General features: G+C 37.5%; 1 protein-coding gene across 1 annotated transcript in view; it reads left to right on the top strand.

The window, feature by feature from the left end:
- Nucleotides 1–13,098, top strand: part of USP34 (ubiquitin specific peptidase 34) — a 312,910-nt gene that overhangs the window by 124,753 nt on the left and 175,059 nt on the right. Inside the window, exons 16-18 of the mRNA XM_042780562.1 lie at nucleotides 817–1,031; nucleotides 4,520–4,635; nucleotides 4,728–4,855. Coding sequence (XP_042636496.1) covers nucleotides 817–1,031; nucleotides 4,520–4,635; nucleotides 4,728–4,855 — 459 coding nt within the window. The remainder of the gene's footprint in view (nucleotides 1–816; nucleotides 1,032–4,519; nucleotides 4,636–4,727; nucleotides 4,856–13,098) is intronic.

The raw sequence follows: 13,098 nt of genomic DNA, 5'->3' as shown, positions 1-13,098 counted from the left end.
CTAACAGCCATGGAGTCGGATCCGACTCATAGCAGCCCCTCCTTGGGTTTCCGAGATGGTGTCACTAAGGAAGCAGATTGCCCAACCTTCCTTCCAAGAAGTGCCTGGTGGGTTTGAACCGCTAGCCTTCTAGTTAGCAGTCAAATGCCTTAGGCACTTTCCTTGTGTCCTTGTTTCCTATGCAGGACTGCCTTCTGAACTTTCTCCCTGTATAAATGCTGCCCTTTTGCTCTTTTTATGGTTGATTGTTCTGATTGTGTACTTCTCTGGTGTAGTTCACCTCATAAGCCTATTTTTGGCTGATAATTGAGCCATGGGAGCAAGCCCAAAGGGTGACTAAGGGCCATAGTTTTGGGGGTTGCACCTCTCTTAGATGAGTAAGCCTAGTCTTTTTTGTGATTTTGAATTTTGTTCCACATTGTTCTCCCACTCTATCCAGGATTTCCTGCACTGATCCTTTTCATAGTGGCTGACAGTGATAACCATCTAGTTTTTCTGGTCTCATGGTCATATATGCTGATGTTCACATGGTCCACTAGTCCCTTGGACTATTTCCATGTCTTTGATTTTCTTTACTATCCATTGCTCTGAATGAAGGGAGACCAATAGTTGCATCTTATGTGGCTGCTCTCGAGCTTTTAAGATGATGTAGTTATGTTCTTGAGGCTATTGTACCATTTTTTTTAAATTGTGATTTGTGTGAAAGTTTACAGAATAAATTGATTTTCCATTGTTTTATGAGAAGGATTTGTGATTCACAAAGTGTGTTTGTTTAAATTTGAAATTACTGATTCTGTGCTCATTTTTATATTACAGGCATATGGTTGATGATATGTTAAGTGCAGATGATGTCAGTTGTAGTAGCTCCCAGGTCAGTGCAAAATCAGAAAAAAATATGGCTGATTTTGATGGTGAAGAATCTGGATGTGAAGAGGAGCTAGTTCAGATTAATTCACACGCAGAACTAACATCTCATCTCCAACAGCATCTTCCCAACTTAGCATCTATTTATCATGAACATCTTAGTCAAGGTAAGGTTCTATAGTAAGTTAAATATATTACTCTCTTTGAAACAAAAGTAATTTATATTACATTGTTAAAAGGGTCAGTGAAAGGGGGAATGTTATGAAAACATAAATGGTTCTGCCAAAACAATTTTTATATGCCAATTTTCTTTCCAAAGGGATAGAATTATAAATATTTCTATCTTGAATATATGAATAAAGGCTGCATGCAGTTTCAGCAAGAGAAGTTGTTCAGCTAGGAAAGGAAATATTATAATATGTAAGAAAATTACAAGTTTTATATTTTAGAGAATATGTGGTTAAATTAGATTTTATATCCAGCAATCTTATGACCTGAACATAATAGGACATCACAAAAGAACATAAACTGTATGATTTCATTTATATAAAATGTCCAGAATAGGCAACTCTCCTCGGAAGGAAGGTTGGGCAATCCTACTTCCGTAGTGATACTGCCTCGGAAACCCAAGGAGGGGTCGCTATGAGTTGGGAACGACTCGACGGCACATAACAACAACAACAACAAAGAGATAGAAAGTAGTCTAGTGGTTTCTGCATAAAGTTACTTTGGCTTTTTTGATATTGTTGTATTACTGTGGTCATTGGGGAGATGAGTAGGTTAAGATTGAGGTGATCGTATTAAACTTACATGTTCTAAATTGTCACCAGTCTTCTTCTTTTTCTCTTCTCTCCCATATCTTCATTTTATTTATTCTATATTATATGTATTTTTCACTATATAGAGTTAAAAATGTTGGGCACACAGTGATTAAATATATTAATGCTCTCCAAGTGCACATTGTATGATAATATATTTAATACAAAACTTCTAACACAGTAAGACAATGCAGTTAAAAATGGGAAGTATATTTGAACAGATATTTCACAAAAGAGGATTTTAAAATGGTCAGTAAATATATGAAAAGATGCTCAGACACTTAAATCATCTAGAAAATACAAATTAAGACCACAGTAAGATACTGCTACACACCTACTAGAATGGGTAAAATTAGAGACTGTGAATAACAAATGCTGCTATGGCTGTAGAACAACTAGTCTTCTCATGTATTGCTGATGAAGTGCAGCCACTTTGGGGAACTGTTGATCAGTTTCTCATAAAGTTAAATGTGTACCTCCTACATGACCCAGCAATTCCTGTCTTAAGTATTTTCTCCAGAGAAATTAAAACATAGGTCCGTCACAAGATGTTACTCAAATGTTCATATCTAATTTATTCATAATAGTTGGAAATAACAAAGGAAAAAATTGCAGTATATTCACATAGTGGAATATTATTCATCGATAAAAAGAAAAGGATTAGTGATAACATGCAACACCATGGATGAAAAATCATTTTGAGCAAGTGAAGCCAGAAAGAGAAGGGTTCATACTGTGTGACTCCATTTATATGCAGATCTAGAACAGGCAAATGAGATCTTTAATGACAAAAATTTTATCAATATTTCCCTAGATTTGGGGTGTAGGGATTGATTGTAAAGGGTCATTTTGCAGTGATAAAGATGACCTGTATGATGATTATACACATTGTGCTTCAGTAAAATTAATTAAAAAAAATAAATACCAAGACAAAAATATGTAAGTCACAAAGTAAGTATTTGCAGTTTATATATCTTATGAAGGATCTATGGGGGAAGCTCTGGTGGCATAGTGCCTAAGGCATTTGACTGCTAACCAGAAGGCTGATGGTTCAAACCCACCAGACACTCCTAGGAAGACTGAGCAATCTACTTCTGTAGAGATACTGCCTTAGAAACCCAAGGAGGGGTTGCTATGAGTAAGATTCCACTTGATGGCAGTGAGTTTGGTATAAAGGATCTATATTCAGAATATGTAAGAACTTTTACAACTCGATAGTAACAATCTAATTAAAAAGCAATGTTATTTATTTCACCAAACAAGATACACAAATGGCAAATAAGCGTATGATGGAAAGATGCTCCACATTAGTAGTTATTGGGGAAATGCAAATTAAAACTATCATAATATTACACTCCACACCTATTCAAATGTCTGAAATTAAAGAGTGACCATACTAAGTGTTTTGAAGGATATGAAGTAATTGGAATTGGTATGCTAGAGCACTGCTGGCAGGAATGTAAAATGGTACAGTCACTTTGGAAGACAGTTCTACAGTTTTATAAAATGTTAAACATACATTTATATGACCCAGCCATTCCACTCTTATGTATTTACTCAAGGGAAGGGAAAGCATACATCCTTACGAAGACTTCTTATACAGATGTTCATAGCACTGTTATTCGTAATAGCTAAAAACTGGGAACAGCTCTGGTAATGTAGTGCCTCAGGCATTTGACTGTTAACCAGAAGGCTGGCTGTTCAAACCCACCAGCCACTCCTGGGAAGGAAGGTTGGGCAATCTACTTCCATAGTGATACCACCTTGGAAACCCAAGGAGTGGTCGCTATGAGTCAGCTCCAACTCAATGGCATATAACAGCAACAATTAAAAGGAACACGTTACTGATAGTGCTTCAACATATATAATCCTCATAAAACATTATGCTAAGTTAAGGAAGCTGGACGTAAAAGATTATGTGGTGTCTGATTCTATCTGAAATGTTTAGAAAAGGCAAATATATGGAGACATAAATGGACTAGAGCTCAGGAGTGTGATCAGGGTTCACTGTAAATAGGCACAAGGAACTTTTTTGGGATGATGAACGTGTTCAGTAACTCTGTTATGGTGATAGTTGAACAATTCTAAAATTAATATTGCACATACTCAATTCACGGGGTGAATTTCATGGTAAAGTTGTTAAAATAAAAATAATACAACATTTTGTGTTAATATAATGTAATAAGACTTTATTTAGCCTAACGCTTAGAAAGTCTGAATTATTATAGTGGAATCTTTAAATTAAATGTTGTGGGTAAATCATCTCCAATAAAAATAGGTGTGTGTGTGTTTTGTTTTATTTTTAATGTAGGGATTTCTAAGAGGCTTCAGAAGACCATCTAGAGAAGGGCTCTTTGATTAAATGATTATTTCAAATAAGTTATCTTCTTTAAGCTTAATTTAGATTTCCATATTTGTATGCAGTTTTCCTGACATGTGAAAAACATTAATCATTTATTTTACATAATGAAGAGATTATGAAAAGATTCGACTCATAGCTACCCCTTCTTGAGTTTCTGAGGTGGTATCGCTACGGAAGTAGATTGCCCAGTCTTCCTTCTGAGTAGTGGCTGGTGGGTTTGAACTGCTAGCGTTCTCATTAGCAATCAGATGCCTTGGGCACTATTCTACCGGAGCTCCCTGTTTCCCCTTAGTCTTACCTAAATCTGAAAAATACTATTTTTTGACATTCATAAAGCAAATACCAATGTGATATGTTGTGTTTATTATAGGATCTAATAGTCTTAGTGGTAATTTTGTATTTGTTAACTTTCTGAATGATGTAATTCCCTTCACAGTTACATTTCTCTATAGTGTATTATGTTTTGCTCCTTCAGGACCTGCAGTTCATAAGCATCAATTCAACAGTAATGCTGTGACAGACATTAATTTGGATAACGTTTGCAAGAAAGGAAACACTTTGTTGTGGGATATAGTCCAGGATGATGATGCAGTAAGTTAATTAATAGAACCAGAAGACTAATTACAGAAAATACTGTCAGGATAAACAGTAACTTTTTTTTAATGTATGTATATTTTTTGTAGGTTAATCTTTCTGAAGGATTAATAAATGAAGCAGAGAAACTTCTCTGTTCCTTAGTATGTTGGTTTACGGATAGACAGATTCGCATGAGATTCATTGAAGGTTGCCTTGAAAATTTAGGAAACAACAGGTAAATAGGAATTTAAAAATTCTTTATGCAGTAAAGAATTCTTTTTGTGTGTTCTTACTAGGTACTAGCAGTCTCATAGCATATAATGTACCATTATCAGTTTATTTTTTTAGACTTTATGGTTTTTGTTTTTGGTTTAATGACTTCTCCCGGTTAGCATTGTATTACTCAGTCTTGCTATTTTTAGTACTGTTGATGATGAGGTTCCCTCCAACAGAAAGAATAATACTACTTACTTTCTTGAAACTGGGAACACTGATGGTTGTTACTCTTTTCAAATTGCATTTAAGTGTTCTGCAGCTGTGTCATACATAAAGGCAGCTAAATATACATGAAGTTGAACTTAAGCTGAAATATTATAAAGATTTTGATAATGGCATTGTTCTTCCATCTGAGTGAATTATTTTTGTTGAGTTCTGTAATGCACAGAGAATTCAGTTAGTGTTTTCTTCTCCAGTTTATTTTTGCCTCATACTTACATTATTTTAATTGTGGTTGAGATTATTATTGTAAGTTTCTTGATTTTCTGTGCTGTTCCATTGATAACACAGTTTCAGGTTTCCCTTGAGTTATACTGCTTTGATAATGTTCTATTCTCTGACATAGTAAAAGCATAATTCTGGTGTATATGTTGGCAGTTTCAACTTACACCTGGCCAGCCCTGCTATAAATGTCTAATTTTATTTGAATAAGTGCTGCACAATATTTTTTTCCCCAAAATTGAGTTAGAAAAGCCACCAGAAGTAATTTCCACCATCAGTAGGCCCAGTGGATCAATTTTCTTACTTTGCATATTCTTTAAAAAGAATGCTGTAAATGGCTGGATGATATTTCATTGTTTACATAGCTTTTATACTAGTTAATTATAAAAGATTAATTTTCTTTTGAAAGTCTTTGTGAAACTACTGAAGAGTTTTTTAAAGTGGTTGTACCAGTTTACATTCCTCATGTGTATATCTGCACACCCTGTGACCTAACATTTCCACTGCTAGGTATGGGCCTGACAGAAGTAAATCCTTATGGTCACCAAAAGACATTAAAAAATGTTCATAGCAGCACTATTCCAAATAGCTAAATATTTTTTGTATAGCTATCCAAAGGTTGTGAAATAGTAGTATGGATAATTAAATTGTATAATGTTTATAGAGTGAAATACTGTATAGCATTGACAGTGAACACATTACAGCATGGGACAATGTGGATGAACCATAAAACATAGTGTTCAGTGCAAGAAGCTAGATACTAAAGAATTTATCTCTGTGATTCTATTTATATAAAGTTGAAAGTGGGTGTTCTGGTTACCTAGTGCTGTTCTGACAAGAATATACCACATATGGGATGGCCTTAATAAACAGGAGTTTATTCTCTTACAGTTTGGAGCCTTTAAGTCCAAGTTCAGATTGCCAGGTTCTAGGGCCTGGGTGAAAGCCCCACAACCTTGTGGTCCAGCTCTGCCTCCTGCTTTTGTCCCACTGGAGCTAGAGGCATTTCTTCACTCAGATAGCTCCTGGCTGCTGAGGCTGACAAGCCCAAGGTTGACAGGTAAAAAGGCACAGTCCCGATGTTACCAAAGCACATGGCAGGCCATTCATTCAAGTCCATTGTAAGTAAGTGTATCCTCAAGTCTTCTTATATACAGGAAGGAGACTACATCCCAAAGGCAGCTACTCAGCTGCTTGTGGTAGATCCCACCCTGGAGTTGATTGCCAGTCTCTTCATGGGGAATAACTACCACCAGCTGCCTAGCCACTCAACATGGCCCAGCCAAGTTGACAAACAAATTTAACTACCACAGTGGGCAAAGAATTATATTTAGTAGTAAGGATGGTGTTATCATTAGGTGGTTTATGACTGGAAGGGGACAAACAAAGGAGGCTTCTTGATGTTGATAATGATTTATATCTTGACCTCGATGCTGGTCAAGACAATAAGGCTGATGAGGTAGCTCTTTCCTGGTCCTATTTTGTGAGCCCTCCTTGGGTTTTCGAGGTGGTATCACTATGGAAGTAGATTGCCCAGTCTTCCTTCTGAGAGTGGCTAGTGGGTTTGAACCACCAGCTTTCTTGTTAGCAGTCAAATGTCTTAGGTACTACACCACCAGAACGCACTCCAAAACACTAGATATTGAAAACTTCTGCTGTGCCACACACTGGTTTACCATAAGTCAGAATCAGTTGAATAGCAACTGATCTTATACCTTAATCATGGTTATTTAATCATTTACCCAGCATAACTATTATGTTGAAATTTATTTTGCATTCAAACTTTACTTCTTAGAAGATTGCTATTGTCTTGCCAGCCTTACTGTGAATGTATTAGTCATATGTGGAGATTGTGGCATTTTTCAGCCAGTGAAATATGTAAGACATTCAGTGTATAGCTGCTACACTTAATTGAAGTTTTCATGCAAAATTGAAAGAAAGAAGAGATATTAATTATACTATGAATGTCATTAGTCCCAGTAAACCAGTAGTTCTCCTTAGGGAAACCTTGGTGGTGCATTGTTTAAAAGCATTCAGCTACCAACCAAAAGGTTGGCATTTGGCAGTTGGAACCCACCAGCTGCTTCACGAGAAGATGATGTGGCTTTTTAAAAGATTTATGCCCTTGGAAACTCTTTGGGGCAATTCTGCTCTGTCCGGTATTGTTGCTATGAGTTGGAATTAATGTTAGGGCAATGGGTTTATGTTTTTGCGTTTCTTGATATGGTAATGATTCACCACCACCACCACCACCACCACCACCACCACCAGTGCCTGGAGGCCTTTTTTGTTGTCATGACTGGAGGGTAATATGGATGGGAATATACTAATCTAGATTTAAAATGCACAGACCAGTTTCGCAAGGTAATAGTGCTGCAGTTAAAAATCTTGCTCTTAAACACAGTCATTTCTCCAAACCTAGCCCCCTTTAGTTTATCATCATGTAGAAGAATGTTACACAAGGTTGCTGATATTAATAGGAAAGTTTTTCCTGAAGTGGAAACAAATAATGTGCTACATCTTACCTTACTATTTTAAACAAATAATGTGCTACTAAAACCTTAGCTGTTTTGAACAGCTAAAGGAGACAGACTTAACAGTTGGGTGGCGTGTTGCTGTGAAGCTTGAGGCTGTGCCATCGGTGTCTCAAACCCAGCAGGGTTGTACATGGTGCACAGGTTTCAACAGCTCATAAACAGACAGACTAGGAAGAAGGGGGAGGCCATCCACTTCTCAAAGAATTGGCCAGGGAAAACCTTACGAGTAGCAGAGAAACACTGTCTGATACATTACTGTGCAACTTTATGAATAGCCCAGAAACAGTGTGTGATAGAGTGCAGGACAATAAGCCACTTAGATCGGAAGGCTCACAAAATAGGACCAGGAAAGAGCTACCTCATCAGAGTAGAACCAGCCTTAATGATAGAGAGGTAAAGCTTTTGAGACCTCCATTTGCTGAAGTAGCACGACTCAAATTGAGGAGAAACAGCTGCAAACATCCATTAATAATCAGAACATGGAATGTATGAAGCAGGATTCTAAGAAAATTGGAAGTTGTCAGAAATGAAGTGGAGCACGTAAAGATTGACATCCTAGGCAATTAGTGAGCTGAAATGGACTGGTTTTGGCCTTTTTGAATCAGACCACCATGTGATCTACTATGCCAGGAATGACAATTTGAAGAGGAATGGTGTGGCATTCATCATCACAAAGGATATTTCAAGATCTGTCCTGAAGTACAGTGCTGTCAGTGATAAGATAATATCCATACGCCTACAAGGAAGACCTGTTAATACAACTGTTATTCAAATTTATGCACCAACTACCAAAGCCAAAGATGAGGAAATTGAAGATTTTTATCAGCTTCTGCAGTCTGAAATTGACTGAACATACAGTCAGGATGTGTTGTTTATCACTGGTAACTGGAATGCAAAAGTTGGAAACAAAGAAGAATCACTGGTAGTTGGAAAATTTGGCCTTGGTGACAGAAGTGATACTGGAAATCACATGATAAAATTTTGCAAGACCAATGACTTACTCATTGCAAATACTTTTTGTTTTTCCAACAACACAAATGGCGACTCTACACGTGGACTTCACCAGATTGAATACACTGGAATCAGATTGACTACATCTGTGGTAAGAGGTGATGGAAAAGCTCAATATCTTTTGCCAAAACCAGGCCAGGAGCTGATTGTGGATGCAAGTTCAACTTGAAGACAATTAAAACAAGTCCATGGGAGCGAAAATATGATCTTGATTTTATCCCTCCTGAATTTAGAGACCATCCAAAGAATAGATTTGATGTATTGAACACCAGTGACTGAAAACTAGAATAATTGTGGGATGACATCAAGAACATCATCCATGTAGAAAGCAAGAGGTCATTAAAAAGATGAGAAAATGAAGACCAAAATGGATGACAGAAGAGACTCTGAAGCTTGCCCTTGAGTGGAGAGTAGCCAAAGCAAATGGAAGAAATGACAAGATAAAAGAGATGAACAGACATTTCCAAGACCAGCTCAAGCAGAAAAAGCCAATTACTATAATGAAATGTGCAAAGACCTGGAGTTAGAAAACCAAAAGGGAAGAACACACTTGGCATTTCTCAAGCTGAAAGAACTGAGGAAAAAATTTAAGCCTTGAGTTACAATATTGAAATATTCTATGGGCAAAATGTTGAATGATGCAGGAAACATCAAAAGAAGATGGAAGAAATATACATAGAGTCACTGTACCAAAAAGAACTGGTCAACCTTCATCCATTTCAGGAGGTGGCATATGATCAAGAACTGATGGTACTGAAGGAAGAAGTCGAACCTGCACTGAAGGAATTGGCGAAGAACAAGGCTTCAGGAATTGACGGAATCCCATTGAGATGTTTCAACAAACAGATGCCCCACTGGAGACACCCACTTGATTATTCCAAGAGATTTGGAGAACAGCTACCTGGCCAACTGACTGGAAGAGATCCATATTTGTACCCATTCCAAAGAAAGGTGATCCCACAGAATGTGGAAATTATTGAACAATATTATGAATACTGCATGCAAGTAAGATCTTACTGACGATAATTCAAAAACTGTTGCAGCACTACACTGACAGAGAACTTCCAGAGTTGCAAGCTGGATTCAGAAGAGGACATGGAACAAGGGATATCATAGCTGCTGTCAGATGGATCCTGGCTTAAAGCAAAGAATACCAGAAAGATGTTTACTTGTGTTTTATTGACTATGCAAAGGCATTTGATTGTGTAGATCATAACAAATTCTGGATGACATTGAGAAGAATGGGAATTCCGGAACACTTGATAGTGCTCATGAGGAACCTGTACATTGACCATGAGGCTGTTTGAACAGAACAAGGGGGCACTGTATGGTTTAAAATCAAGAAAGGAGTGCATCAGGGTTGTTTCCTTTCCCCATATTAATCAATGTGTATTCTGACAAAATAATTCGAGAAGCTGGGCTGTATGAAAAAGAACGTGGCATCATGATTGGAGGAAGAATCATTAATAATCTGAGATACACTGATGACACAACTTTGCTTGCTGAAAGTTAGAATGACTTGAGGCACTTACTAATGAAGATTGAAGAATCCAGTCTGCAGTATGGATTCTATCTCAATATAAAGAAACAAAAATCCTCACAACTGAACCTATAAGCAGCATCACAATAAATGGAGAAAAGATTGAAGTTGTCAAAGACTTCACATTGCTTGGTTCTACAATCAATACCAATGGAGGCAGCAGTCAGAACATTAGACGAAATACAGCACTGGGCAAATTGGCTACAAGGGACCTCCTTCAAGTGCTGAGGAACAACAGTGTCTCCTTAAAGACACTGTGTGCACTGGACACAAGCCATGATTTTTTTCAATTGCCTCATATGCATGTGAGAGCTGGACTATAAATAAGGAAGATTGAACAATTGATGGTTTTTGAGTGGTGGTGCTGGCGAAGCATGCTGAAAATACCACGGACTGCTAAAAGAACTAACAGATCAGTCCTGGAGGAAGTGCAGCCAGAATGCTCCTTGGAAGTGAGAATGGCCAGGCTTCATTTCATCTACTTTGGTCATGTTATCAGAAGGGCCTGTTCCCTCCAGAAGGATGTCATGCTTGGTAAGGTAGAGAGAGGGTCGACGAAAGAGGGGAAGGCCCTCAGTGAGATGGATTGACCCAGTGGCTACATCGTTGGACTCAAGTATAGCAAGGATCATGGAGCTGGCACGGGACTGGGTGGTGGTTTGTTCTCCTGTGCATAGGGTCACTATTAGTTGGACACGACTCAATGGCACTGAACATCAATAACAACACACCCAAAATTTACTTACTGTAGTTCTGATACTTGACACAAAAATGCAATAGGTCTACTTCTTTTTGATAAGGTTTCATGTTTTTCTTTTTGTTTTCTCTGTTCTTTTTCATATTCTTTCTAGTTTCTTACCATGGTTAGCATTTCTTTCCTTTCTTTTTTCTTCTTATGACCCTATTCTCGTTTACTTTATGAAATGAACTTAGCTTTTTAGGAAGCATACACACTTATCTACCAGTTGTTGTCCAGTCAGTTCTGACTCATGATGACCCTGTGTATTGCAGTGTATGACTATGCTCCCTCATTTTTTATTACTGTGATCTTGTAGAAGCAGATCACCAGATCGTTCTTCTGAAGAATCTGTGAATGGGTTCAACCTTACAACTTTTAGTTAGTAGCCAAGTGTTTAACCATTTACTCCATCTTTGGATCTAGAATGCATAGAGATGTTAAAAAAAAAAAAAAGTTAATCTTCTATAAATCACCCATAATTCTATCATCTATACAGAACCATGTGAACACTTTTTCTTTCTTTTAATGCGTATATATATATATATATACACACATATAAATATATATATGTATACACACACACACACACACACATATAGGTGGTATAGTGTCTAAGGCATTTGACTGCTAACCAGAAGGTTGGTGGTTCAAACCTACCAGCCACTCCTCGGAAGGAAGATTGGGCAATCTACTTCCATAGTGATACCGCTGTGAGTCGGGTCTGACTCAACAGCAGTGAGGTAGTGAGTGTGATATGCAACATGTGCCTTGTGCATGTTTAACTTTAGGGAAATTGTTTTATAAGGCACATAACAATTTTTTAACAGAAGGAAGTTTGAAGTTAGATGTAGGATCACATACACTAATTTACAGAACATTGTCATAAACTGAGAACGTGAGACAGACAGCACCTTCACAATGAAAACTCTTACTGTTTTTTAGCTTTTAGTTCTTGTTACCAAGATGAATGAGATAGGACTGCACATAGTGAATACGATAGGGTGGAGGTTGAGTTTTAGATAACGCAAGTCCCTTGGTATTCTGTTTACTGGAAGGCAGGTCCACATTCTGTACCTGGCCACCCTTGAAATTCTCTGGCCTCCCAACAGTTGAATTGAGGGCATGTGTGAGAGCCTGTTGCACCTGGTATTTTTGGCCTTTCTTGCATTACTGTAAGTACTTTAACCTCTTTTTTTTTTTTTTTTTTCATTTTTTGGTTCTGTGTACAAAGATTTTTTGTAAATTAACTGCATGCATCAGGGATCTTGTTCATATACACATAAGAAGCAGGATGATGTTTTGCTTTCTTCCTCTAAAAAGTGTATTATATAAATTTCATGTGAATTTTTGACATGTACTGTAATTCATAGTAATGACTGAGCATGCTGTAGACCACATCAGTATTTTTAAAGTATAGAGTCCAGGATTGGAATGAATCATCCACATGTGACATAAACTATGAAGGCTGCCAGTAAAAGTCTCCATTCTACTAAGACAACATGAAATTGCATTTGTAATTCTTACAGGAACACCACACTGTTGTCTGGGTAGGTTTTGATTACAATAGTAACTCTTAGAATTAAGCAAAGAACTAGGTGGTTTAGATTAATAGCATTTTTCTTGCATCTAAAATTAGTATTTTCCTCCTCTGGGTCCTTGACTCTTTCTGTCTTAAAAACAAGGAGCCCTGGTGGCACAATGGTTAAACAGTCCGCTGCTAAGTGAAGGGTCAGTGGTTCCAACCCACTAGCTGCTCCATGGGAGAAAAATGTGAGCCTGCTTCTATAAAGATTACAGCATTGGAAAGCCTGTGGGGCAGGTTTACTCTTTCCTGCATTATCTGGTAGCATAGTGGCTAAGGCACTTGACTGCTAACCAGAAGGCTGGTGGTTCAAACCCACCAGCCACTCCTTGGAAGGAAGATGGGGCAATCT

Source organism: Orycteropus afer, unplaced genomic scaffold, assembly GCF_000298275.1.
Source record: "Orycteropus afer afer isolate SDZICR_OR568_19922 unplaced genomic scaffold, OryAfe1.0 scaffold00046, whole genome shotgun sequence".
Lineage (NCBI taxonomy): Eukaryota > Metazoa > Chordata > Mammalia > Tubulidentata > Orycteropodidae > Orycteropus > Orycteropus afer.
Note: the sequence above shows the minus strand (reverse complement) of the source record. Positions and strands in the feature narration are given on the sequence as shown.